At 56.6% G+C, this 27820-nt stretch overlaps 2 protein-coding genes across 5 annotated transcripts; one reads left to right on the top strand and one right to left on the bottom strand.

Moving 5' to 3' along the window:
• The first annotated feature begins 29 nt into the window (after positions 1–29).
• Positions 30–4441, top strand: PTGER1 (prostaglandin E receptor 1). The gene is made up of 3 exons (XM_060145026.1): positions 30–121; positions 1306–2294; positions 2896–4441. Exons 2-3 carry the CDS (start codon positions 1326–1328, stop codon positions 3160–3162), a joined length of 1236 nt encoding a protein of 411 aa, XP_060001009.1. The 5' UTR covers positions 30–121; positions 1306–1325; the 3' UTR covers positions 3163–4441.
• Positions 3840–27224, bottom strand: PKN1 (protein kinase N1). Of its 4 annotated transcripts, none has more exons than XM_060145024.1 (22): positions 27044–27224; positions 22070–22373; positions 20420–20571; positions 18678–18813; positions 15464–15609; positions 15029–15242; positions 14020–14214; positions 12302–12411; positions 12068–12211; positions 9762–9837; positions 9538–9679; positions 9355–9448; positions 7570–7649; positions 7419–7494; positions 7231–7322; positions 5816–5992; positions 5592–5654; positions 5384–5460; positions 5038–5180; positions 4664–4771; positions 4496–4576; positions 3840–4109 (listed from the first exon to the last, which is right to left on the bottom strand). In XM_060145024.1, exons 1-22 carry the CDS (start codon positions 27062–27064, stop codon positions 3906–3908), a joined length of 2835 nt encoding a protein of 944 aa, XP_060001007.1. In that variant the 5' UTR covers positions 27065–27224; the 3' UTR covers positions 3840–3905. The 4 variants fall into 4 exon arrangements, with proteins under 4 accessions (XP_060001007.1, XP_060001005.1, XP_060001006.1 ...); XM_060145022.1 differs by lacking the exon at positions 27044–27224 and adding an exon at positions 25896–25991; XM_060145023.1 differs by lacking the exon at positions 27044–27224 and adding an exon at positions 23439–23492.
• Positions 27225–27820: the final 596 nt, after the last annotated feature.

Here is a 27820-nt window from a genome sequence, read left to right as displayed (position 1 = left end):
GGGAGCGGCCTGTCGGAGAGCTCGGGCGCAGCAGGCTAGGGCGCAGCAGGGCAGCCGGTGCAGCAGGGCAGCAGGGACCAAGCGGCAGGCGATGGGGACCCTGCGTCCCAGGCAGCTCCGGGTAAGAAGGCTGGGGCACGAGGATCTCCAGTGGGGGAGGAAGGCATGAAAGGATGGGGCCATGGCTCCCCCAGCCTGTCCTTCCTGTGTTCCTTGACTCAGCCCATCTCTCTGTCCCTGTTGATCTTACTGTCTGTCCAGCCTCCCTTCCCATATGACCTAGCAGGCAGTTCTGACCTCTCAGCCCTCACCAGGGGCTATCAAGGAGTAGGTGGTGACGGGTTAGCCTTGAGGCCTCTGGGGCAGGGACATGAAGCTGGCAGGAGCGGAACTGTGGGCATCCAGGGTAAGGCAGCAGTGGGCAGAGGTAGGGCTTGGGTGAGAGAGATGGGAGTGTGGGAGACAAGGATGGGGCTCTGGGGACAGGGACGGGGCTGTGTGGACAGAGATGTGGCCAAGGGGACAGGGATGGGTTTATGGGAACAGGGATGTGGCCCTGGGGAAAGAGACAGTGTGGCGGGGAGAGATGTGCCCAAGGTGGCAGAGGTGGGGTTGTGAGCATCTAGGATGGGACTGGAGTAAAGGTGCCATAGTGATGGTCAAAGATGGGGCAGTGGGGTCAGATGGTGCCCTGGGATTAGAAATGGGTCAGTGGGGGGCTTCCCTGGTGGCGCAGTGGTTGGGAGTCCGCCTGCCGATGCAGGGGACACGGGTTCGTGCCCCCGTCCAGGAGGATCCCGTGTGCCGCGGAGCGGCTAGGCCCGTGAGCCATGGCCTCTGGGCCTGCGTGTCCGGAGCTTGTGCTCCGCAACGGGAGAGGCCATAACAGTGAGAGGCCCACGTACCGCAAAAAAAAAAAAAAGAAAGAAAGAAAGAAATTGGTCAGTGGGTATCAGATGGGGCCGGGGGCCAGGAATTGGCTGTCAAAATGGGAGGTGGGTGTCAGAAGTGGGTGGGTAAAGCCCAGAGGTGGGGTCAGAGACAGGTGAGGCTGAAGCCAGGTGACCCTGGTGGACGGGGCAATGAGGGAAGACTGAAGCCTGGAGCAAGAGATGGGCTGGTAAGAGGAAGAGGACAAATGGATCAGGAATGGGGCAGCCAGAGTCATTTGGAGTTGCCATGGACAGAGGGTCCATAGAAGAACTCCATGGAGGGTGAGATGGGTCCTGATGATCTGAGATGGGACCACCAGCTGGTCCCAGGCCAATGGTGGAACCTCACCTTCCCCTCCTCTCCTCTCCCCAGCCCCACCCCCGGCACCTGACATGAGCCCTTACGGGCCCCTCAACCTGAGCCTGGCGGGTGAGGCGACCACGTGTACAGCACCTGGGGCCTCCAACGCCTCCGCCGGACCGCTGTCGGACCTGGCGGGCGCGTCGCCCGCGCTGCCCATCTTCTCCATGACGCTGGGCGCCGTGTCCAACGTGCTGGCGCTGGCACTGCTGGCGCAGGTCGCGGGCCGTCTGCGGCGCCGCCGCTCGGCAGCCACCTTCCTGCTGTTCGTCGCCAGCCTGCTGGCCACCGACCTGGTGGGCCACGTGATCCCGGGTGCGCTGGTGCTGCACCTGTACGCGGCGGGGCGCTCGCCGGCCGGCGGCGCCTGCCACTTCCTGGGCGGATGCATGGTCTTTTTCGGCCTGTGCCCGCTGTTGCTGGGCTGCGGCATGGCCGTGGAGCGCTGCGTGGGCGTCACGCGGCCGCTGCTGCACGCAGCCGGCGTCTCGCTGGCCCGAGCGCGGTTGGCTTTGGCCGCGCTGGCCGCTCTGGCCTTGGCCGTGGCGCTGCTGCCATTGGCGCGCGTGGGCCGCTACGAGCTGCAGTACCCGGGTACGTGGTGCTTCATCGGTCTGGGCCCGGCGGGAGGCTGGCGCCAGTCGTTGCTCGCCGGCCTTTTCGCCGGCCTCGGCTTGGCCTCGCTGCTCGCCGCGCTCGTGTGCAACACGCTCAGCGGCCTTGCCCTGCTGCGCGCCCGCTGGTGCCGCCGCTCTCGACGGCACTTCCCGGCTGGAGGCCCCGACAGCCGCCGTCACTGGGGAGGGCACGGACCCCGCCCGGCCTCCGCCTCGTCCGCCTCGTCCGCCTCGTCCGCCTCGTCCGTCGCTTCGGCCTCCGCCGCCCCCGGCGGCTCCCTGGGCCGCGGCTCAGCGCGGCGAGCCCGTGCCCACGATGTGGAGATGGTGGGCCAGCTCGTAGGCATCATGGTGGTGTCGTGCATCTGCTGGAGCCCCCTGCTGGTGAGGGGCGCACATGCCCCTCCAACCCTGCTCCTTCCCACGCCCTCCGTGACCTCTCCCACCCTTTTCCATCCTGGGATACCTGGGTCCTCTCTCCCTGACCCAGCCAGGGCACTGCCCCCTCGAGGCCCCACCTGCCAGAGTCCACCCTTTGCCCTCTTCCTCTGACGTCCCACTCCTCCTCCCAGTCCCCGTATCTTACTCCTTCCTGGGGTCTTTGTAGTTCACCCGACCCAGGCAAGGTTCTCCTCCAACCCCACCCACCTAAGTGCTTCCATTCCCTAGCTTCCTTCCACCATCACCACCCCTTTTCTCTTCTCCCCTTCAATCCCCTGTCCTTTGGCATACCTGGGACTTCTTTCCTGCCCAAGCACACACCCACTGAAGGCCTTTGCTTCTGCCACGCTCTATAAGGCCCCCACTTCTTCTCCCCTCTCTCCACAGCTCCTTCCCAATTAGATTCCCATTTACCCTCCCCGTGACGTTCCGTCCATCCTCACAGCCTCCTTACCTTCAGACACTCTCCCATCCATCTCAGCCCTACCCTTCGCCGGTGCCCTTTTGTTACACCACCCACCGCTCACACTGTCTTCTCCCACAGGTGTTGGTGGTGCTGGCCATCGCGGGCTGGGGCTCCAGCTCCCTGCAGCAGCCACTGTTTCTGGCCGTGCGCCTCGCCTCGTGGAACCAGATTCTGGACCCCTGGGTGTACATCTTGCTGCGCCGGGCTGTGCTTCGCCAACTGCTGTGCCTCCTGCCTTCAAGGGCAGGTGCCAAGGGCAGCCCCAGGGGGCTGGGCCTAATGAGGAGCGCTTGGGAGGCCAACTCGCTGCGCAGCTCCCGGCACAGTGGCCTCAGTCACTTCTAGGCGCGCCCGGAGGCTAAGCCAGACCACCTGGGGCCGGCCTCTGGTCCGCAGCTCGGAGACTTCGGGGAATAAACGCTTTTTGCGGACAAGCCCGGGGCGGTGCGTCCCGTCGGGGCTGCAGCATCCTCGCGGCCGCGCCGGAGCGGCAGAGGTGCTGTGTACGCCTCCGGGGTGTGCAGTTCCGGGACTAGCCACGCGGCGGCGTAGAGACGCAGAGCCCGAGTCGCAGGAGCACGCGCACAACGCCGTGGCCGCAGTCTTGGGGCGGAGGCTCGGCTGGGAGCAGAGTGGGAGGGTTGGGGGCCGCTTTTCGCCCCTGCTGCCGTCATGAGTGGCTCCCGCAACCATTCGCTCATTGTGGCCCTGAGCTCCCCCACACAACCCGAAGTCCCTACCCCCCAAACTACGCCCCATCACTGGCCTCTAACCCCGGAAGTTCCTCAACACAGCTCCGAGCCCCCCTCCCATGGCGGCCCGCCCATGCTCCCCACCACAATAACAGCCCCGAGTCTCCACCATCCCTTGGCCCCTTCAAACGATCCCCCACCACAATCCAGGGCCTCTCCCCATCACTCCCTACGCCACCGGCCATCCATCACATCCCCTCCCAACTCTCCCCACCTCCAAGCACGCCCCCCACCCCCATTACTGCACAAGAACGGACGGAGATGCATGGATAGAGCAAATCCCAAAGGCCTTTTTAAAAACTGACAGCTCAGTGGGGGCAGAAGTGGGGGAGGGGGCTAGCAGCCCCCGGCCACAAAGTCGAAGTCCCGGAAGGCTGCCTGCTCTGTGGCCGTGAGGGGCCGAGCGTCGCGAGGTGGGCTCAGCGTGGGGGCCTCCCCTGTGAATTCCTCGTCGAAGTTGCTGACATCAGTGCGGCCCGCCAGCGTGGGTACGAAAGGCGGCGGGAGGCGCCGGGCCAGCAGGGCATCCCAACCCAGTGTCTACAGGGCAGAGAGGGGAGAGGTCAGCAGGGGAGGCTCAGAGCAGAGCGCAGGAAGGCTTTGCTCCTTGCACCCTGTCTGGCCTTGGATCTGTGGGGATCAACACAGGGAGTCACAAGATAGAGGGAGGGAAAGTGGCGGGCCTGGGGGCTCAGGAAGGATCACCGTATGAGTGGGGGGAGGGGCCTGGGCTCATACACAGGGCAGTGCTCCCCCCCCCACCGCAGGCCAGCCTGGAGTGGATGTGGGTGTAGGAGGGCCAGTGAGGGTAAGGGAGGGGGAAGGAAAGGCAGGAAGGTGTCAAGGGGAGGTGACAGTGTTGGAGGTGAAGCCACTAGGTCTTGGGTGGGGGGGGATGACTGGGTCCTGGGAGTGGGGGACTTCACCCTGAAGAAAGGCTGTTTTTTCACATCCTCTGCATCCCTCTCACTGGATCCCAGCCTCCGCTCTGGATTCCTCCGCAGCAGCTGGGGGGAGGGAGTTCTGTGTCAGTGTTCCTCTTCCTAGTCCCAGAGCCACTCCCCTGGCCCACCCTAAGTTGGGGGGGTCCTCACCCTGCGCATGATGCCAATGGCTTCAGCTGACAGGAAGCGGGGGTAGCGAACCTCATCGTTGACGATGCTGTCGAATACCTCCTCCTCGTCGTCCCCTGGGAACGGGGACTGGGGACAGCAAGAGCCAGGGTGAATTAGGCCCCTCTGGCCACACCACACCCAGCTCCACCCTGGGCTCCCGTTGCACTTTCACAAGGCTCACTTGGGAGGGTAAGTACCCCAATTTACAGATGCAGAAACCGAGGCTAGGGAGGCAAAGCCACCTGGCCTCAATCAGACAGCACATAGTGGAGGCCAATTCTGACCCCCCTTTCCCCCACCGGGCATATCCAGGTTACCAGGGACAGGCAGGGTGGAGCGGCCTGGGGCCTCACCTCACCGACCAGCATCTCATACAGCAGCACGCCCAGCCCCCACCAGTCCACCGCCCGAGTGTACGATGTGTCTGTCAGCACCTCAGGTGCCAGGAACTCCGGGGTCCCGCAGAAAGTGCTGGTCCGGTCCCCATAGCCCATCCCTGGGGGCAGCAGGGCCATGTGAGGTTATGGGGGTGGTCACAGCTCTAGCCCAGCCCAGCATGGGGTGGTCCAGACAGCCAGCCCCATCCCAGGACCAGGGTAGGGGATAACCCAGGTAAGGCTGGGGACTCCACTCCCTCCCCTCTCTGTCTAAACCCCAGAGGCCAGCCTCTCAGATCCCAGTCCCCCCACCGCTCATCACCCTCCTTGCAGAGGCCAAAGTCTGCAATCTTGACATAGCCCTCGGTGTCCAGGAGCAAATTGTCCAACTTCAGGTCCCTGTGGGGGAGGGGACGGGAGGATGTAAAGAGGGATGAGTAGGAATCTGGGTCCTGCCTGAAGCCTCAGCGTCCCCCAGTGGGCAGAGCATGCATGCACGGGCATATGCGCGCGCGCACACACATACACACCTGTAGACGATCTTGTGTTCGTGGAGAAACTGCAGCCCCAGCACCACACAGGCCGAATAAAAGCTGCAGAGAGAGGCCGGTGTGAGGGAGCTGGGCTTCCAGGAAAGGCAGAGGGTCACATAAGGCTCCCACATCCTCAAAAGCCCCCCATTACCCCATAACTCCAGGAGCTGGGGGGAGGCAGGGCCTGTGGGTGGAGGTGTGGGGTGGGGGACTAGGCTCACACGGCACGGGGCTCCGAGAACACATCACTGTGGATGTGCAACATCAGGTCCCCGCCGGCCGAGTACTCCATCACGAAGCACACGTGCTCTGGTGTCTGGAAACAGCCAAACAGGTTCACCAGAAAGGGGTGTCCCGCGCTGGTCACAGCCGCCAAGATCCGCTTCTCACACATCAGGCTGGGCGGGATGGGGGTGGGGCAGGGGTCAAAGACCACAGCAGCTCCCTACCACCGACTCGCCCACCCCCTAGAGTCCTCAATCATCAGCTGTTTGTCAAGGGCCTTGCATGGCTGTGCACACTTGGGCAAGTTGCTTCATGCTTCTGAACGTGCTAACCAGGCACCCAGAATCCATCCATTGTCCTAGTAACAGTCCTAGTAACTTCCCTCTGGGAAACCAGCAGAGGGACTGTTCTTTCCCTTTGGAGCACCCCATCTCCCTGGCCAGGAATTGGCCCACAAAAGGGCAAGCCAGGCCAATGGGGCTCAATCTCAGGGTTTCTGCTGGAATTATTAAGGAAGAAGAGCTAAAGTCTGCAGATGAGCCTTAAACTGCTAGGGTGGGGGGCATCTCTGTCCCTGTGAGGGGACTGCAAGCAAAGCCCACATGGACAAAAGCAGAAGGGAGAGATATCAACTGAGCACCTGTGTACAGCCATGCCTGGAGGTAGGCCACCCCTGGACTTTTCTGATGCAGAGCAATGAATTCCTGTATTTGCTTAAGCCTAAATTGGGTTCCTGGTTAATAAAAGGATGTCAAGAAGATTGGGGACAATCTCAGGTATCTACAGGGGGCAGGGCACTGTGCAGAATGCTCTAGAGTCATCCTCTCATTCATTCCACCCGGCGACCCTGCAAGAAAGGCATTAGTACTCCCCTTTTCTAGAAGGGGAGCCTGAGGTTCAGAAGGGTGAAATGAACTCCCTAAGGTTTCTAAGCACATCTGTAGCAGAGGGAGGATCTGAACTCAGGGTCCTGACCCCAGTACAATGGCACCATTAATAGCACAGGCTTCAGAACTTGAGTCCCTAAGTTCAAATCCCAGACCTGCTGCCTACTGCCTATGTGACCTTTGGGCAATTTGCTCAAACTCTCTGTGCCATCAGCAGAATGGGGACAATAACAGTCCTTGCCTCTTAGAGCCGTTGTGAGGAATTCGTTACTACATGTAAAGCACACGGTGGGTGCTTTCTAGAAGTCGTTATTATTGGAAGTGTTGGGGTGGCCAAAAAGTTCGTTCGGGGTTTCCTGTAATACAGAAAACCCCGAACGAACTTTTTGGCCACCCCAATACTAGCTTAATAAGTACAAGTGACTGTTACGAATCACTCTCACAGCAGCTCCAAGGAGGGGACTGCTCTGTCTCCCATTTCCCAGAAGACCAAAGTTCTCAGAGGGCCTGAGCAGGGTCCCCACCTCTCCACCTCGTCTCGGGCCACAATGTCCCCTTTCTTCAAAGCCTTGATGGCAAACAGCTCCCCGCTGGGCCGGAATTCGGAGAGCAGCACCTGGAACCACAGTGGGCAGGGGTGGCCTTAGTGGCCAGTCCAAGGACCTGGAGGTCTGGACCCCCCAGACCCCCAACTCCTTGCCCCCCGCCTCACCTTCCCAAAGTGACCCCGGCCCAGCACCGCCAGGAACTGGAAATCCTCGAGGGTCAGGGGTGACTTCTTCAGAGGGCTGTGGAAAGAGGAGGCTGGTGGGCAAGGGACAGTGGGCAGGGGTGGTGGGTGGTGGCCAGGGGAGGGGTGTCACCTGCACAGGGTGGGGCCTGGGGTCTCCTGGGTCTCTGAAGGCAGCTCAGGAGTGGTGGTAGTTTCCTGGATCAGAGACGTCTGTGGCAGACAGAGGAGGTCAGAGTACAATAACCCATAACCACGAGAGCCACCAAGGCTCTTGTCACCAATGTGACCTCACCTCTCCTCCCCCACCCCTCCTCACTCCATCCCCCTTCAGCCACCCTGTTCCATTCACTGTGCCCTGAACACACCAGGCGTGTTTCCACCCCAGGACCGTTGCATGGGGCTGTTCTCTCCACCAGGAACTCTCTTTTCTCAGCACCTGCACTGTTCCTCCCTCACCTGCTTCCGGCCTTTATTCAAACGTCACCTTTGAAGGTGGCCAGCTGACCGCCATATTAACTAACAGAAGCTCCAACGCTCCCTGTCCCCTTTCTCTGCTTTATTTTTCTTCCCAGCACATTCTATGCTGTATTTTATCATTTATCTACTTATTCCCTTTATTGGTATTAGGGAATACCACGGAGTGACCTAATTCTTTACATCATAAGCATACATAACTTTGAGAAGAATCAAAATTAATAATTTAAGTAGGAAAAATTACCTACTGGTCCATCATTCTCCACTATAGAGACAGTTCTAAAGATTCAATCAGCACAAACAGGTGTACGGTAGGAAACACAGTCCTCTCCTGCCCCAGCTGCCCTCCCCAGAGCCAGCTGCTGTTCATGATTTCGTGGGTACCTTTCTAGATGTATTTTATACCATTCAAGCATTTTGGTGGCCGTGTGTGAATGTCCATCATAGATGTCCTGGACTGGAACTTCTAGGTCAAGGTAATGCCCATCTTTTTAACTCAGCCAGCTGTGCCGTCCGAAGGAGATGCAGTGATTCTCATGCTTTTCCTGCATCCTCCCCAGCGTTCAATGTTATTCACCTTTTGTATTTTTTTTTGACAAACTCATCTAATTTAATGAGGCATCTCGTTTTAATTTAATGCCACGAAGCATATATTATTGTTTCCATTTTTTTAGAAAACGAGGCATAAAGTGCACTCGGTGAGGTGGGCAATGGAAAGAGCTCTTACGTACGTATCTACCCAGATGCCCGTCGCCTAGACCAAGGGTCGGTAAACTCCATGCTTTGTACAGTCTGTAAACTAAGAAGGATTTTTACGTTTCTAAAGGGTTGGGGGAAAAAAATCAAAAGAAGACTAATAGTTCACGATCCATGAAAGTGACAGACATTCAGTAAGGCTTCCTGGCGCACAGCAACACCCCTTCACGTCTGCCTGTATCAGGTGTGGCTGCTTTCTACGAGAGCAGCATTGACTAGTCATCACTGTGACCTTCTGGCCCACAAAGCTGAAAATACTGCCTATACGGCCCTTTCCAGAAAAAGTGTGCTGACCTCCGACCTAGATCAAGATGCAGAACGTTTTTATCATCTTTGCCAGGCTCTCTTGTGTCCCCCCTCCTAACAATAAACCCCCGCCCAGAGAAAACCACTAACTGGACTTCTGTCATCGACATGAGTTTTAAGTGTGATCATTTTATAGGGCAGTGTACTAAACACAGAGAGGTGAAGCTGCTTGGCGTGAGTCACACAGCTAGGAGGCAGCAGAGCAGGGACAGGACCCAGGTGGCCTGGCTCCCAAGCTCATGTTTTTATCTGGGATAGAGAACAGGACCCCGGTTCTGGCAGAGGTGTGCTGTGTGACCAGGGAAGTTCCTGGCGATCTCTGGGCCTTGAGTGGCAGTGGAGGTCCCCTAACACTGCCCAGGCCAAGGGGGAAGCTCACCAGACTTGATGGGCTGGAAGGAGGACCCAGAGGGCTCTTCTGGGGTGAGCTGTCCAAGTCAACCCCGAGGTTCAGCTTCTCCACAGATATGTCGCTGAGGCAAAGGGAAGAGGGTGCATCTAAGACCTAGCATTCCGGGAAGCAACCAGAGGCAGCCGGAACTCCGGGGCCCTCCCTCCTTACCCTGTGGACCGAGCCTCGGGTCCCGGAGAAGCCCCAGGGCTGAAGGTGCCTGTGGCAGTGGCATTGGGGATGAGCCTGCGAAGCAGCCGCACCCAGGTGGCGACGTCGATGTTCATCTGCCTAGCGCGCTGAAATGCCTTCCCTGGGGAGACAGGGGCGGGTGTCACCCTCTGTGACACTCCCGGGACCCCTGGTCTCTCCCCTGCCCCAGCCCATCCCCTCACCTTGCTGCTTGGAGAAGATCTTCTTCTGCCGTCGGAGCCGCGGTATCCTCTCAATGACAGGGTTGCGGAAGGTGACCTGAGGGAGGGGCTAGCGTGAGGACCCTCGCCCACCTCCAGGCAGCTTGGTGGGGAAGCCCTTAGGATCACAGGTGTGCACGCCCATATGTTTCGGGGGTTCTGATCGCTGTGGCATTGCGTCCAACCACAGAGTACTAGGCATCGTATTAAGGGGTCATAAAGTCAATCCATCCTTTGACGGGACCACCTCCTGAAGTGCTACCTTGGAAGGGCAAGAAGGAGGCAAGCAGGCCCTCCTCCAGGGGTGGGGAGTGGGTCTGATCCAACGAGATGCACACACAACTCCAGCAAACAGGTCCTACACTTCACCTAGTGTCCCGATCGCCCGAGTGTGGTCCCAGACCAGCAGCATCAGCATCACCTGGGAACCTGCTGGAAGTGCAGATTCTCAGCACCGCCACCCCAACCTGGACCCACCGAATCAGAAACCCCGGCGGTGGAGCCCCGAAGTCTGTGTTTCAACAAGCCCTCCAGGTGATGCTGGCGCCCACCCACGTGGGGAAACCACTGGCCGAGTTGAATTCTCCCGACTCCAACGCATCTTCTAGAAGGTGCCGGAGTCACAGAACTGTGTGGCTTTATGGGTGTCCAATCTGGTCCCCTCTAGCCACATGTGGCTATTTCAATTAAGTAAGATGAAAACGTCAGTTCCCCCAGTCACACTAGCCACACTTCAATGGACTAGCAGCTACTGTATTGGATGACACAGATATGGAACATTTCTACCTACAACGGAACTCAACGATTGTAGGCTCACTGACAACAGAACTGCAGAAAGTCCTACAGGCTGGCGCTTCGGGGAGAACAAAATAGAATGTTATAAGTAAACCTTGAAGGCAAGAAGGACTGCCTCAGAACTTGTCCCCCGGGCCACCCACCTCTATCGTCCACTTGGGTTTTGGACAGTCTTCCTAATAGAAGAATAGTTTCGTGGCCCTACCAGCTGAAGTCTGCCCTTCTCTGCTCCTTTCCTTCAGGAGTCCTCGATTATGAGATCACATAAGAATTTCCACCTGGATAGTAAAACAGCCCTTGAATATTTTAAGAATTTTTCTAGATACTTTTTCAAGAAAAAACTACGTGTTGGGAATTAGTGAAAATTTACTAATGTTTTTTTTAATTTTGAAAGCACTTTTTAGTGAAAACTTAGAGTAATATATATTTGGTCTCTGGCAACCAAGGAAAAGCTTCTTTCAGGTTAATCTTTAAACTCACTTGAACCCAATGACTCACTTGGTATTTATCCCACTCCTGAAAACAGAGTTCATTATACAGCTGTATTTTATACTGTGCATTGTGAACTGTTTCTCTTTCACATTTCTGATCTCTTTCACATGGTCTGATCTTCTTGCAGAGAGAAGCGGTATTTAAAAATCTAAGCAAGTAGCAAAAAAACACAAACACACACATTTCCTCCTGGGTTTAAGGACATGGGGAGACGCACACATACACACACACACACGTATACATATAGACAAAAAAACAGGACACATGTATATGTTAGGGGCAAATCTGAAGAATTTTTGAGGATGATTCTGGTTAAATGAGGGCGCCAGTGACTTTCTTTCTCTGTGGCTCACTTCCTCCTCTATCAGATGTGACTAATAATGGTCCTGTTTGCACTGGGTTATTGTGAGGACTAACGAGTCAATGCCAGTACAGCACTGCGAACAGGGCCCAGCCATACTACAAGGGGTCAGCTAGGAATGTCATTTAGACTACGGGCTCTTCACCAGGGGACCCTGGCCGTGTCTGGAGACATTTTTGGTGGTCACAACTTGGAGCGGGGGGGTTGCTACTGGCATCCTGTGGGTGGAGGCAGGGGGTGTTGCTCAGCACCCTGCAGTGCACAGGACGGCCCCTGCAACCAAGAATGATCCAGCCCAAATGTCCATAGTGCCAAGGGTGGGCTACCCTGATTTGGACCCTAACCCTGACATCACTGTGGAAGGAATCTCTCTGCTCAGCTGTGGCTCTGGTGGCAATCTCCGTAATATGTTGCTAGGTTTTGCTTTTCTTTTCTAGCTTGACAAAATTTTGTTGTTGTTGTTTTTCTTTTTTTAATATCTTGTTTCAGAACAAAACCAATCCCAGCTTAAGTCATGCATTGATGTGACTAATTATATGTACTTTTCTATCGAGATTCAGAGACCAGTGGAAAACACATCTTCCCCTTCCAGAGCAGGAGATGCCCAAGCATTTTCTCAGGGGTTGGGGTCAGGCTGTACCTCAGCCACCAGGCAGCCCTGAGGTTCCATGTCCAGCTGTACTTCATGCCTCTCGTTGTCCAAGAAATCCTCCAACTTCAGGAATTTGAGGGCACACAGGCCCCGCTGGTCCCGCCAGAACACAGCCAACTCCAGCTCCCGTGCCTCAGGGAGAGAAAGAGGGCCGTCATTTGGGGCGCCCGAGGCCTCAAACTCCTCCTCCTCCAAGCCCTGTCATCCCCTAACCGAACTCACCCTCTCCAGCTCCAGGGTGAAGCTCTGGTCCCAGGCGTGGGGACCACACGGCTTCCAGGACGTCTGCCCCACCACTGTGTTATCCAGCTTGAGCACAGTGCTCACCTCACCTGGAACAGGGGTTGGGGTAGGCTGTCAGGAGATTCTTGCAGGCCGAGGGTAATCTCTTGTATCTTATTAAAGACATCTTCTCCTCCCCCCACAATATTCTGCTGTGCTATCTGACAAAGCTTTACAGTTCTGCCTGTCACATTAAGGCCTTTAATCCATCTCCAGTTGGTTTTTGCACGAGGTGTGAGGCAGGGATCCAAATTCACTTTTATGCTGTATGCAAGTTCCGGCAATATATTCCTAAGTATTTACCCTAGAAAAATGCAGGCAAGTATACATCGGGAGATGCATAAATATAATGCTTATATAACAGCCCTAAATTAGAAACAGCTCACTGTCCAGGAATTAATATATAAATTGTAATATAGTCTTTAGCTAAACCATGAAATGGCTGAATTCAACTATTTTTTACCTAAAAAAAGACAGCAATCTGACATGGTAAAATGAATGAACTACAGTTTCATGCGACGATAGGGATGAGTCTCCCAAACAATGTTGACTGAAAGAAGCCATTACCATAAAATACATTCTGTATGATTCCACATATATGAAGTTCAAACACAGGCAAATTAAACTACATTGTTTCGAGATGGTACATGGGTGCTAAAACTACAAAGCAAAACAAGGAAATGATAACCGTGAGAGTCAGGAGAGTAGCCACCTCTAGGACAGAGGAAGGGGCTGGAATTGAGGATGGGGCATGAGGGGGCTCAGAGAATTCTACTTCTTGACCTGGGTGGTGGCAACACAGATGGTTACTCTATTGTTATTCTTCTTTTATTCATACTTTTAAACATGTACGTATTAGCTTTTTTCACATTGTGGTAAAATTCACGTAACATAAAATTTACCATCATGATCATTTTTAAGCGTACAGCTCAGTGGTATCAAGTACGTCCACACTGTTGTGTAACCGTCGCCACCATCCATCTCCAGAACTCTTTTCATCTTCCCAGACTGAAACTCTGTCCCCACTAAACAATAACTCTCCGTTCCCCCCTCACCCTCAACCATTATCTCTACGAATCTGACCACTCTGGATCATATAAGTGGAATCATGTACTACTTGTCTTTTTATAACTGGCTTATTTCACTTAGCGTAATGTCCTCAAGTTCCTCCACGTTGCAGTATGTTTCAGAATGTCCTTCCTTTTCAAGGCAGAGAAATATTCCATTGCATGGATGGACCACATTTTGTTTACCCATCCATCCGTCAACAGACACTGGGTTGCTTCTACCTTTGACCATTGTGAATAATGATGCTATGAACATGGGTATACCAATATATCTTCGAGACCCTGCTTGCAACTCTTTTGTATATTTACTCAGAAGCGGGATTGCTGGATCATATTGTAATTCCCTGTTTAATCATCTGAGGACCTGCCATTCTGTTTTCCTCAGTGGCTGCACCATTTTACATTTCCACCAACAGAGCAGAAGGGTTCCAATTTCTCCACATCCTCCTTAACAGCTGTGTTTGTTTTGTTTTGTTTTGCGGTATCCATCCTAACGGGTGTGATGTACTAATTTTTGAGAATGTTACAAATGTGGGAAATCCAGGACCCCCCACCCCATCTCATCCCTCCAGACCCTCAATGCCCACTCACTGGTGTTCTCGGATTCCGCTTTGAGACTGCTCCGGCCACTGAGGCTTCCACTTCGGCTGTAAAGGCCCCGGGCTGGGCGGCTCAGGAAGGGGGTGCGGCTCTCAGGGGTCCCAGGCACCCCCACTGAAGGTGAGGGGTTCCAAGGGATGGTCTCTGGAAGGTCTCTGCAGCCCACTACACGCACCTCCAGGGTCCCTGAGAGAGGAGCAGGCTGATGACGGGGGAGGGGGGGTCACATCTGGGGCAGGACGAGGGGAAGGGCCTGCAGGTAAAGTGGGCATGTGCAGAAGTGGCCAACATGCAAGTGGGAGGTGGTGAAGGACTGTCAGGGTGAGGCAGGGGGTCTGATGCAGGGATGGCTGTGTCCGGAAGTGAAAAACATGGGACAAGGGGAGGGGTGGGTCAATCTGGGGAGGGGGTCTGGATGCTGGGGTTTAGTAACAGAAGAGAGGTTCAGGGTGTAGGCTGAAGGTCCAGGCGGTGGTGAGCCAGGTAGGACTAGGAGTCCGGGCTTAGATTCGGCGGGCTGATCTGAGGTCTGACACTGGGGCTGGGGTCTATGGTAGGGCTAGTCTGGGGAGGTAGTGGCTGAGGGATCTAAGGAGGGAGGGGCTGGCTAGCCTGGGCGTTGGGGGACAGAGGTTCAGGGCTGAGGGTTCTGAGAGCAAGGGACTGTGAGACTGGGCTGGGGGACTCTGGCTGGAGAAAAAAGGCAGGGCCATTTGGGGAGGGGTGGCGAAAGTGAGGATGGGGATGGGGACAAGAGTCCCTCAGAGGGCAAGGCGGGGTGGGAAGTCCAGATGCATACGGCTGTCTGGCATGGGAAATGGGGCCCAGGTCCAGAGGGCTGGGGTGAATGGAGAAGGGAGGGAACAGTGGGATGGGAGTCCAGGGTTGGGGAGAGTAGAGATCCCGGTTGGGGGTCTCGGGGCTGGGGGACTCAGAGGGGTCAGGAGTCCAGAGCTGCGGGAGGTAGGGTCCGGATTGGGTGGGGGACGTCGGGACCCACCTGTGAGCGGCGCGGGCTTGCACAGGGTGCTATAATGCATGGCGGGGAAGGGCCCGGCCAGGCGGGCACTGAAGGCTGAGGATGAGGCCGCAGCAAGCTCCTCGCGCAGCAGCCGCCCCTTCGGGTGGTCAGCGGGCAGCTCCCCGAGCCGCCGCTCCAGCGCCTCCCGAAGCAACCCCAGCTTCTGGTTGGACTCGGTCAGCTTCTCCTGCGCCTGCGGTGGGAGGAGCCTGGCCGGGCTGGGGGCGGGATCCAGCACGCCCCTCCCCAAGTGCAGACCCAGGCCCCGCCCCCAGACTGGCTAAGTCCTACCTGGAGCTCCTCCCTGGAAGCCCAAGCCCTCAGCCATTTGGGTCCTACCCCTGGGCTCCCTGAAAATGAGGTCCCACCCATCGCTGAAGCCCCACCCCTCTGGGTCGACACCGCGTCCCTCACCTCGCTGACAGCCTTGCGGTCTGGGGCTTTGGCAGCGCTGAGCAGGCGCAGCACGTTCTTGGCGCCCTCCGCCACCGCGTGCTCGACTCGGAAGTGGTGCCGCAGCTCCTCGATGCGCAGCTCCATGGCCCCCAGGTCTGGACTCCCTGTGGGTGTAGGACACGAGGCAGTGAGGCTACCCTGGGCCCAGGTCCAACCAGCCCGGTCCCAGACACGCAGCCATCTGCAGGAACAAGCACTGGCCACAGACGGCCATCAATATGCATCACTTCCTCCCAAGGTGAGGGGTCATGGTGACACAGTCACACTGTCACCCACAGGCAGACGGCCACACTTCCACCCAGATGCTGTCCCTCTTTTATCCAGACGCTCTCACACCCACATGGACGGTCCCAGGGATGTAGTTAAGCTGTCACCCGGGGACAGTCATATATACAGGCACACCATTAACAAAGTCTTAGGGACAGATACATGTCAGGGTCCCATTCCATCCCCAGGGACTGTCGCAGGGATACCATGGCAACTGGATAGGATATAGTCACACAGACACAGGGACACTTAAAAAAAAAGAGTAACTTTCATTCATTGCTAATGGGAATACAAGTGGCTTTCCAATGGAGGCAGTTTGGCCATTTCTATCAGAATCACAAATGTATTTACCCTTTGATTCAGCAATCCCAGTTCAGGGACTTTATCCCATAAAAAACACCTCTGCAGGGACTTCCCAGGGCGCAGTGGTTGAGAGTCCGCCTGCCGATGCAGGGGACGCGGGTTTGAGCCCTGGTCCAGGAAGATCCCACATGCCGCAGAGCAACTAAGCCCATGCGCCACAACTACTGAGCCTGCACTCTAGAGCTCACAAGCCACAACTACTGAGCCCATGTGCCACAACTACTAAAGCCCGCGCGCCTAGGTGCTCCGCAAAAAGAGGAGCCACCGCAATGAGAAGCCCAAGCACCGCAATGGAGAGTAGCCCCCGCTCACCGCAACTAGAGAAAGCCCGTGCGCAGCAACGAAGACCCAATGCAGCCAAAAATAAATAAATTAATTTTTTTAAAAAAAACACCTCTACACGGTTATTCACAGCCTTCCTTCTAAGAGCAAAAGATTGGAAACAACCTCATTTCCTCCAGCAGGGGTCTGGATAAATGCATAGTGACAACCCACCCCATGAAATACAATGTAGTTGGGAGAACAGGAACAGTGTCACACAGATGTCACACTGTCACTCACAGGGTGACAGTGGCATTATCACTTTGTCACCAGTGTAGGCACTGGAACACACACACACACATGCTGAGGAACACACACTCTCACAAAGATGCCATCACACTGCCACATAGGGACATTGTCACAGTGGTGAGGCTATTACATAGATATATGCCTTGTCAACCCCCAGCAAAGGGACACAGTCACAGGGGCAGAGGGAAATGGTCACAGAACATAAATACCCTTATAGGACACAGTCACAGAGTGGCAAAACTCCCAGGGCTCTACCTCCAGCCCAGGGAGAATCAGAGGAACACCATCACACTGCCACACGGATAAGGCATAGGGACAGGTAAAGAAATGCCACCATACTGTCACATAGGCAGGGCAGCATCACTGATACCCGCAGACACAGAGGCCCAATGGCACAGGGACAGGCACAAGGATACACTGTCACCCAGGTGCAGGAAACTTGTCACTCAGAGAAACAAGGCCACGGTCACCCTTATCCAAGGCTGTAGATTCCAAGGACGGTCTCGCTGTCCTGCACAACGACCTAGACTCAGACGTGGGCACTCAGACAGTCACAGTCACCCACAGCTGTGTGGCACCCACCGGGACTGCTGTCACATGTGCCCAAACAGTCATCAAGGCTTTTACACTTATGGGGACAAAATCAGGCTGTCACCAAAAGTTACAATGTCACCCCAAAGCACAGGGACGTGATCATACCATCACACACTGTCACTGAGAAGCCCACGGAGGCATTCCGAGTACAGACGAACAACCACACAGTCACGCCGACACCTCCCCGCTACAAAGACACACACATTGTCACCCGAGTTCCAAGCCCTATTGCTATGGACTGCATGTTTGTGTCCCTGCAAAATTCGTACGTTGAAACCCAACCACCAATATGATGGTATTAGTTGGTGGGGCCGCTGGGAGGTGATTAGGTCATAAGGGCGGAGCCCTCATGCATGGGATCACTGTCCTTATAAAAGGGACCCCAGAGAGCTCCCTTGCCCCTTCTACCAGTGAGGATGCAATAAGAAAGCAGCTGTCTATGAATCTGGAAGAGGGCTCTCACCAGACGCTGGATCTGCCGGCGCCTTGATCTTGGACTTCCCAGCCCCCAGAACAGTGAGAAATAAATGTCTGTCGTTTACATGCCCCCACCCCCAGTCTGTGGTATTGTGGTACAGCAGCCCAAATGCACTAACACCCACCAAGAGCTGACACTTACCTCTCGTGGTGACACAGAAACTACCATAGTTACAGGGCAGGATATTATTACGGAGGAGCTGCGGCACCATAATATCATTATGTATTGTGTGCATACAACCTCTGGTCCCCATGGTTAGCATCACTGACACACATCAGTAGCTGATACACTGACACACATCAGTAGCACAGATAATCTTCTCTGCACACAATACATCAAGACCCTGTGACAAATTCAGGCTAACAATGGGGTTGAGACACCCCCAGGCATTCATACACTGAGACACACAAAGGAACACACACACACCGTGGACACCCACAGTTCTACACCACAGGGGCCAACGTGACAAGGCAACCACCTAGTCCAGGGGTCCGCACATTATTTCCGTAAAGAGCCAAAGGGTAAATATTTTTGGCTTTGTAGACCACACGGGCTCTGTTGCCACTCCTTGGCCCTGCTGTTGCAGTGCAAAAGCAGCCTTAAGTGATAGTAAATGAATGGGCATGGCTGGGTGCCAATAAAATTTTATTTGAAAAAAAAAAAAGGCGGCAGTCGCAGATTTGGTCCAAGAACCGTAGTTTGCCAATACATGATCACATGCAAATCTGAAATAGGACAAAATGGGAAACTGAGGCCTGGCAAGGGTCAGGAATGGGCTCCAGTCACGTGGTGAGTCACAGCACCCACCTCCCTGCCTCAGAGAGGGACCCCTCGTGGGGCTGGGAGTCGAACTCTCCAAGGTGGAATGCAGGTGAGGCTTGTTCAGGGCAAGGGACTCACCTTGGGCCTCGTCTGCGGCCGCCTGGCTCTCCAGCTGGCAGGCCTGCAGTGCCCGGCGGAGCTGCATGCGGATGATGTCAATCTTGGTCTTACTGTCCTGCAGCATCTGCTGGGCCGTCAGCAGCAGCTTCCGGTCCTGGAGGCAGAGATGGGCCATGAGGGAAAGGCTGGGCAGATGAGGGTCTGACCACCAGTCCTGCTGCCCACATCGTGCAGGCCCTGGGTGACCCTGTGACAGAGCATTCATGTGTGGGTGTGATAACACGTGCCTCCGTGTGTTCCTGGGTGCTGATGGGAGATGTTGCCCATGGCATTCGAATCCTGGCTCTGCCGCCTAACAGCTGTGTGACTTTGGGCAAGCCGCTCGACTACTCTGGGCCTGTTTGCTCATCTGCAGGAAGGGAAGTACTAACAGCGCCAACCAACACTGGGCTGAGGATTAAAGGAGCTAACCTGTGTGGAGGGTTCAGAGCCGTGCCTTGCACCAGCAGGCACTGTGTTTGTGTCAGCTGTCAGAATGGCGTGCGTGTGTCAGTGTTCCCCGTGGTGGGTGTAGCCTTGACTGTAGCCACGTGGGTGAGTCCAAGGGTGACTGGATGTGAGACAGTTGCAGTAAGTGGAGTCCCGATGTTTGTGTGTGCAGGTCAAGGCACAGCGATGACTGGGCATAGCCAAGGACCCCGTGTTGTGTACAAGCACCGGACACTGGTTGTGGATTTTTCCATCTACATGGTGCTGTGTTTCAAAACCAGGCACTGCTAACCTGTGGTCAAAGAAGTCTGTGTACTGACTGAAGGGGGCAGGAGGGAACCCTTTCTGGGTGACAGGAAGTGTTCTGTATTTCGATGTGGGTGATGTGTACCTAGCTAAAAATTCATTGGTCTGTACACTTAAGTTTTCTGCACTTTACGTCCATTTGTTACACATCAATAAAAGGTAAAAAAAAACAAAAAAATTCTGCATGGCTTGTGCCCTCCCACATAATATTCTCATTTGTGTGTGCACACAGGCATGGGTGCTCTCTGGGTCTCTAGCTGTAGGTCTGACTGTACTGTGGGTGTATCTCTGGGTGTTGGTGCAAACCTGTGACTGTGTACTCAGTATTGGTACAACTGGGGAAGCACCTGTGTGACAATTCTGGTCTCTGAGTGTGAATTTAATAATGTGTGTGTCTGTGTGTCTAGGCGGTCCGTTGGCCTGTGCTGTGTGTCCGGGTGTTATATGATGGTGTGTGTCTCTCTGTATCTAGAGGTTGCTCTGGTGGTCATCCTCCACGTGTTTATGAGCGTTGTTACTGATGTGACTCTAGACCTTATGACGGTGCATGTGTGTCTGTGAGCCTCTAGGTGTTGTCGTGACCATGGCTGTGTCTCTAGATGTTAGGATGATGACGTGTGCACCGAGGTGTTGATCTGCGTGTACAAGTGTCAGAGAGAGACCACCAGCAGTGAGAGGCTGCGTGTTGCCCTGACCATCTCTGGGGGTAACTGAGTTTGGGGGGGACAGTCTCTGCCATGTGTCTGTCTGACATCACCCACAGTTACCCTGTTTCCCATATGCCCCCATGAGCTGACCACACCCCAGTCCTGCTGCAAAGCCACCCATCAGCCCCTCTGTCCCCAACCCAGAGGACCCCAGACTCCCAAGGGAGCAGATGTAGGTGCCACCCTGCCCCCCCCCAGACTGTATGCGCTTGCGGGTGTACATGCACACGGGGCGGGGTGCACTCGTGCTGCCCCCACCTTAGTGCTGCCGTTGCTGTACGTCTGGATCATGTTTTCCGCTCCCTGCTTCACCTTCAGCTCGATGGCCAGCTGCTTCTCCAGGCCGGCCACGCGACTCAGGTTGGTGGCTGAGCAGGCTGGGCCACCTTCACAGGGGGACTGGGGGGCATCTGGAGGGGGTAGATGGGGCAGAGTCACCACGGCCCTCACCTCCATCTGCCCAGGTGGTTCTGCCCCAGCTGAGAGGATCCACCCCCAGGGCCAGGGAGAGGAAGAGCTGGGGACCAGGGTCCAGAGGGCCCAACCACCCCAGCCCTCGTAGGGAAACCCCTGCAGGACTGGGGCAGGACCAGCATGAATGAGCACAGGCAAGTGTCCAGGTGTGCGCTGGGTCCTTGGTGCTGGTGTGACTGTATCTACCTTCGTACGGAAGTCCCCAACTACTTACACAGCTGTGTGGGCATCCGTGGGTGTGGCGGTGGTTAGGTCTGTGACCCGCAGGGTGTTGGCATAACTGAGCGAGTGTGTGTCTCCCCAGGTGCTAGTGTAACTGTGAGATTCGAGGTGTTAGAATGACTGTGTGAGATTCTGGGTGCTGGGGGTGACTCTAGGCATATGCTTCCGACTATTGGCACAACTGTGCTTTCTGACCTCCCGGCACTGGTACAACTGTGTCCACGTGTCTGGGTGCTGGTACAGCCGGACATGCGTGTCTCTGGATGCTGGCATGGCTCTGTGAGTCTCTAGCGAGTGGTGTGACTGTCCAGGTCACTCTGGGTGCAGCTGTGACCGGATGAGGTTTTGGGGGTCGGCTGAACTGTATCTCTGAGTGTTGACATGACAATGTTGGTCTCTAGCTGTTGACACACCTCAGTGGTATATGGGTGTTGGGCTAAGTGGTGTTGAGTCTTCAGGCCTTGTCCGATTGTGTGTATAAGTCTCAGGCTGTTGACAGGTCGGTGGACGTCTGTAGGGGTTGGGCAGCTCTGTGTGTGTGTGAATCTCTGGGGGTTGGCGCGAGCATGTGCGAGTCTCTGGGTATTGTCTGTGTGTCGGTGTGACTGTGCGTGCATTTCTCTGGGTGCTGGGTGCCGGTATGCAAGTCTCTGGGTATTCATATGATAGTGCGTATGCCCTTAGGAGTTGTCTGGGTGCTGGTGTGACCGTGTGTGAATGTCTCTGGCTACTGATGTGACGTGTGTTACACCTTTGTCTTTGGTTGCAAGGTGAGAAAGTTCTGCACATCCCTTGCACGATAATGTGAATCTACTCAACACCACTGAACTGTACACTTAAAAATGACGCATTTTGTTATGTGTTTTTTGATCACAATTGAAAATTTTTTTAATCAATAAAAATTAAAGATATTTTAGAAAGAGTCTTGGGGGTTGTCCGGGTGCTGGTATGACTCTGTGAGCCTGGATATTCGTGTGACCCCGTGTAGGCCCTTTGGTGTTGTCCGGGTGTGGGTGTGACTGTGTGTACCTTTCTCTGGGTGTTGCTTTTGGCCTTTGGTCTGCCTGTATTTTGAGGCTCGGTGCTGTTGTGACCGAGTGTGTCTCCCTGGAGGTCAGAGGCGATGGGCTGGCCTCGCTCTAGGACACAGCGGGTGAGCCCTGGGCAGTGGAACCCCCTGCTGTCCCGCATCCCCGGAGAAGCCTGGCTTACCGTGCACGCCAGCCGCGGGGTCGGGCAGCACCACATGGGCGTGCAGCTCCTGCAGCTGCTGGTGCAGCAGGTCGAGTCTGCGTGAGGAGCCGCGCAGCACCAGCTCCACGGGGCCGAGGTTGCGGCCCAGGTCGGTGGTGGCCCGCCGCAGGTTCTCGGCGCCCTCCTTCAGCTTCAGCTCCTTGCGGATCTCCCGCCGCAGCCGCTCCCGTTCCAGCTCCAGCTGCTGCTGCACCCCGGGGGCTGCCAGGTCGGCACCCGCCAGGCCCAGCTGCTCCAGCAGGGACCAGCTGCGTGGCTCGCTCTGCGGAGGACGGAGCAGGGTCAGCGGGGCCAGGAGGACTCTGGGGTGCAGACCGTGCTCACCCGACCTGGCCTGGTCCCCTCCCAGACTGTAACTCCTGACACAGGGCCTGCTCTATGTCCTCTGATCGGCACCCCCCCACCCCGCCACCAAAAGTGGGAGGTGAGGCAAGGCCCTGTCCCTGCTTTCAGACATCCCCAAACTGCGAAGTCCCGAGGGCAGGGGCTTCTTCCTTCCGTGTCCCCTCAGACTAGGGGACCACAAATACAGTTCAATCTCCCTTCATCTGTCCTTAGGCAGTGGGATTCTTCAGGTCAGATCCCATCACCCCACCACTGTGCCCCTCAAGCTAGGGGGTCCCCAAGGACGGGCCCTATCTCCCTTCCATTGTCCTCCCAAATTAGGGGGTCCCAAGAACAGGCCTTGTCTCCCTTCTGTTGCCCCCCAAATGACAAGATCCTGAGGGCAGACCCCTTTCTCTCCTCTGCTGCCCCCCTAACCTAGGAGGTCCCAAGGGTAGGCCCCATCTCCACTCCCCTGTCCCCCAAATTATGAGGTCCTGAGGGCGGGTTTCCTCTTCCCTCTGCTGCTCCCCAAACAAGGAAGTATCAAGGGCAGGCCTCTGATGCCCCAGCAAACCATAAGCTTGGGGTCCCAGGCCCCTTCTCCTCACTGCTGTGCCCTCAAACTAGGATAGGAGGTACTGAGGGCAGGCCTCACCTTCCCTCTGCTATAATCCCAAACGAGGAGGACACGGGGCGAGGCCTCATCTGTCCCCTGCTGTACCCCCAAACTAGATCCCGGGGACAGGCCCCATCTCCCCTCCTTTCATCCTCTACAACCGGCACCCTAAAGAGCAGAGGCCTCTCCCTTTCCTCCTCTATCTCCCCAGCCTGGAAGCCCAAAGGGCCCCAAACAGTTTCATCTCTCAAACAGAAAACTCCAAGTCTAACACCTCATCTCCTCCCTTCAGTCCAAAACCGAGAGGTACCGAGGGCAGAGCCTCTGGCCTGTGCCACTTGGGGTCCTCTTCTGCTGGCCCCCCACAAGGACCCCAGCCCGCACCTCCAGCTCCCGGTCCAAAGGGGTATTGGCCTCCGCCATCCTGGGTCCCCGCTGAGGGCCCCGCCCTCTTCCTGAACCTCAGCCCTGCCAGGGCCTCTCGCCTGCTACTTCCTCTTTCCTGCTAGCTCCCAGCAACCCCTGCAAAAGGCCAGCTCTGGGCCTCTGGGGCATCTAGAGGGCCTTCCTCTCAGGCCCCACTCCAGGCCTGAGCCGGCTTCTCTGGAGGCACCCCAGGGATGGCCCCTGCTCCCTGTCCCAAGAGGATGCCCAAGGCGTACACAGCGCACACACGTTCACAGGCCCACTAGTGTGGACGTGAAGAGCAGCCTCCCCCATGTATACAGGCTCCAGGGGCTGGCTTGGGTGTGCACACGCTCTCATACACCTATAGGCATGTGCACGCATCGCAGGCTAGCAAGTGTGTGCACACCCCCTGCGTCTACCCCTGTGCACACTTATATGCAAACACCCATGAGTGCTTATATGGGTGGCCCAGCCCCCTTCCTGCAGATGCAGCCTGTCCCAGCTTCCGGATTCTTCTCAGCTCGGTCTCTCGCTGCCGCTGACCACAGCTTGGAGGCCTAAGGGGCCTGGCCAGCCCAGCGGCACCTCCTTGAGGCCCACATTGTGAGGAGGCAGCGCTGGAGGGTTGCGGTGAGAGTGTCTCTATGAAAGCTCAAGTATGGTGGCAGTTACTACAAGCTGCTCCCAGGTCAACTAATGCAACCCCAGGAGGTGCTATCATCACCCCATTTTCTTTCTTTTTTTTTTTGGCCATGCCGCATGGCATGCCGGATCTTAATTCCCTGACTAGGGATCAAACCCATGCCCCCTGCAGTGGAAGCACAGAGTCTTAACCACTGGACTGCCAGGGAAGTCCCTATTATCACCCTATTTTCAAGATGAGGAAACGGAGGCCTGGAGCGGTGATGTAACTTGCCCAAAGTCCTACAGTCAGCAGAAGGCAGAGCTAGGATTTCTAACGGGAATGCCCAGAATCTGAGCTAGGTGTCAGCGTGGCATGAAGAGCCCCACAGACATTATCTGCCGCCGCCATGAGAACCCATTTCAGAGATGAAGAAAGTCATGGTTGGCTCCCGACCAACCTCAAGGGCAGCTGCCCCCAGGGATTTACTTCAGGCCAAAAGTGTCACTCCCATGATCCTCCTGACCCCTCACATTTATCCTGAGCAACTGCTATAATTCTCCCCCACTTTACAGGTGAGGAAACTGAGGCTCAGAGAGGTGGCAGCAGCAGTTCTCCATGGGGGAGGGGATCGCCTCCACTACCACCCCACTTCTGGGGGGCATTTGGCAATATCCAGAGACATTTTTGGTTGGTTGTCACAACTGGGGGTGCTACTCGCATCTACTGGGTCGAGTCCATGGGTGCTGCTCAACATTCTACAGTACACACGACAGCCTCCATCTCAAAGAATGATTCAGCCCCAAATGTCAATAGTGCTGAGGCTTAGAAACCCTGGATTAAAGGACACAGATGCACACGCTGAGCTGCTGACCGTGACCCAGGAAGGATTTCACAGCAGCCCCACCTGCAAGGTGCTGGCCTGGTCTACGTCTTTCCCCACCATGAAAACCCTCCAGCTACATTTTTTTGACGGCAGAACCAAGGCTCAGAGAGGGAAAGGCACGGGGCCTAGGACACACTGTTAGGAAGTGACAGCTCTGGAATTTAAACCCAGGCTCACCTAATACCACCTGCTACCAACCAGGCCCCACCTGCCACCCAACCCCACCCTATCCCCAGCAGGCAGAGCAGGGGTACAGCCAGGAGCAGGGCCAGGTCAAATGAGGGAAGTCCAGGCAGGCTCCCTCAGCCCCACCTCCTCCAGCAGCTGAGGCCTGAGAATATGCAGAGCAGGGAGGGAGGGAGGCACGCCCTCCTGGGTTCTCCTCTCTTGGGTGACTCACTCCTACCTAGGGCAGGGGTCACCTGAGGGCCAGCATGATGAACCCATGAATCAGGAGCCTGGCCTGGCCTTGGAGAATCCCTGCTCCCCCAACTCCCACCATGAAGCAGGAGACCCCAGGTCCAGAGGGTCCATCTTCCAGAATTCCCCTCTTCCCAGAGTGACCAGGGACCTAGACCCCATGTCCGGAGATTTCAATGCTTTGGGCGTTTCCGGAATCTGGACAGGACATCCGTTTTCTGGACACAGAACGGACAGGCACACACTGGGACAGACAGAGGGACAGTTTAGCAGACCCAAGCAGCCACGAGAAAGGAATGACCAGGACAGGGGAAGAGAGCAGGAAGGAGATGGGAAAGGGGACCAGGGCACAGGTCCAGCCTCGTTCCAGGAATCACAGCCTCCGTCCAGGTCATGTTTGCTACACGCCAAGCGCATGCATGCGCCAGGGGATTCCTACACAGCCCTCCCAGGGCTGAGGTGTAGAGGCAGAGACCCCAGCCCTCCCCAGCCCCCAAGGTCTGACCTTGTGTGATCGGCAACACCAGATACGCCCAGCTCCTCGGCAAGGCTGGCAGGCCATCAGCAGGACTGGGATGGGGGTCATGGGACAGACACAAAGGGGATGTGGGGGCAGGTGCAGAAGGAGACGAGAACCCAGTTACACAGCAACCACAGGACGACGGAGGGATGATGAGGTGCTAATGGGGGCACCAGAGGTACAGGACATGTCTCAGATTTGGGTCACTGAACGAAAGAAGTGTCAGAAGTCACCCTGGCCCTGCTAGCCACAAATAGGGAAGGTGGGTCCAGGGCTGTGATGTCCACAAGGTGGCACAGGAAGAACCTGGCTGGGCGGCAGGTTGGTGTCAGTCAGCTGTGCCTCTGCGTGTGTGTGTGTGTGTGTGTGTGTGTGTGTGTGTGTGTGTGTGTGTGTGTGTGTGTGTGTGTGTGTGTGTGTGTGTGTGTGTGTGTGTGTGTGTGTGTGTGTGTGTTGTGGGGTGACCCAGCCCATGCCCAGGTGGGATTCCAGGTATAAGAGAATCCCCAGTCTGTTGACATGGACACTCCCCACCTGGGATAAGGTTCCACCTGGCAGCCGGGTGGCCGTGTGGGTCCCCCATCCCCCGACATAATGAGGTGACTCTGGCACTTCCGGCAACAGGTGACAATCTGGGTGGCGTCGGGACCATCGTAAAGCTCAGTCTGGAGGTGGGGGCGGCTGGAGCTTTGTTGTGCGGGGGAGAGGAACGGGCCGGGCGGCCTCCTCCCTTCCCGGGGCACCGCGCCAGGCACCTGCTCAGGTGGAGCTGCACCTGCCCGGAACCGAACGCTGGGAGGGAGAACGAGTGGCAGGGTCGACAGGCACCGGGATGCACAGCCAGCCACAGACACCTGAATTCTAGCCTCCGCCGCGCCCCCTCTAATTCTTGGGGAAGGTCGGAGTTTGGGGGTGCTTCAGGACCTCCCCGCTCCCCCCTTGTGCGTACCTCCACCAGCCGAGAAGGGGACTGTGCTGGCTCCACGGTGCCGGCCCAGGGAAGGGGCGCCCAGTGTTCGGGGGAGGGGGGGATCCGCCCTGGCCGCCCCGATCCCGGGGGCTCCGGCAGCGCGCGGGCGGGGGTCCCCGGCGCCGGCTGGCCGCCAGGGGGCTGAGGACGCAGGTGCGCCTACCTGCAAAGCATCGCTGGCCATGTCCACGCGCCGTCCGCCAGGGGTCCCCGCGCGGAGAGAGGGGCGGTGAGAGGAGCGTGCGTACGCCCCACGCGGGGCGGGGAGGGGGCGGGCGCGGCGCGACCCCCCCGCCCCGGGCGCACGGCCCTCTCCGGCCTGCTCGGCTCTAGCCCCGCCTGGCCTGGCCGCCGTGTCCGTGCGCCTCGCCCTCCGGCCCCAGCTGCCGCTTGGCTCGGTCACGTGACCGCTTAGGTCGGCGCCCGAGGAGGGGGCGGGGCCGAGGGGGTGCGGCTCCCGGCGGCCCCCGGGGCTGCGGGGTCCTGCCTGCCGGACGCCCCCCTCCCCGGCCGAGAGCGCGTCGTCCTCTTTCCCAGCCTTTTTCTCTTTCTGAATCCTCCTTCTGCCCACGGGTGCTCCGTTTGAGCGCGCAGGAACCCGAAGAAAAGAGTGAGCCACGTTAAAGCGGGGAGCTGTGGAGGCCTTTGGGCCTCCCGGGATCTCTCAAAAAACAAAACCAATTCATCCCCGCCTGTGTTTGCAATTTTAGGCCTCTTGGAACGGTCCGTCATTCTAAGGCACCGGAGCTTCCCCATAGGCTGGAGACAAGCTCTGAGCAGACTTGTGTTCAAATCCCCGCCTGCCTTGGGGGAGTCCCCAAGCCCTAAAAGCCCCTCATCTGTAAAACGGGAAGGATTTACCTACCCACCCCTTAGGTGTTGGCAAAATTAAATGAGACAATACATGCCCAGTGCTGTGAACACACAGCTCAATAAAGTT

Source organism: Lagenorhynchus albirostris, chromosome 3, assembly GCF_949774975.1.
Source record: "Lagenorhynchus albirostris chromosome 3, mLagAlb1.1, whole genome shotgun sequence".
In the NCBI taxonomy this organism is placed as follows: Eukaryota; Metazoa; Chordata; class Mammalia; order Artiodactyla; family Delphinidae; genus Lagenorhynchus; species Lagenorhynchus albirostris.
The sequence above is the reverse complement of the archived record's forward strand: the minus strand, read 5'-3'. Positions and strand labels throughout refer to the sequence as shown.

Coding starts and splice junctions, on each gene's coding strand:
- PTGER1 (XM_060145026.1), top strand. CDS start 1,326: ATGAGCCCTTACGGGCCCCTCAACCTGAGCCTGGCGGGTGAGGCGACC. Junction 2,295..2,895: donor TCTGCTGGAGCCCCCTGCTG/GTGAGGGGCGCA, acceptor CTTCTCCCACAG/GTGTTGGTGGTGCTGGCCAT.
- PKN1 (XM_060145022.1), bottom strand. CDS start 25,976: ATGACCCCCATCCCAGTCCTGCTGATGGCCTGCCAGCCTTGCCGAGGA. Junction 15,610..18,677: donor GGCCGCAGACGAGGCCCAAG/GTGAGTCCCTTG, acceptor CTACACCCACAG/GGAGTCCAGACCTGGGGGCC. Junction 12,412..14,019: donor AGCGGAATCCGAGAACACCA/GTGAGTGGGCAT, acceptor CCCCTGTTCCAG/GTGAGGTGAGCACTGTGCTC.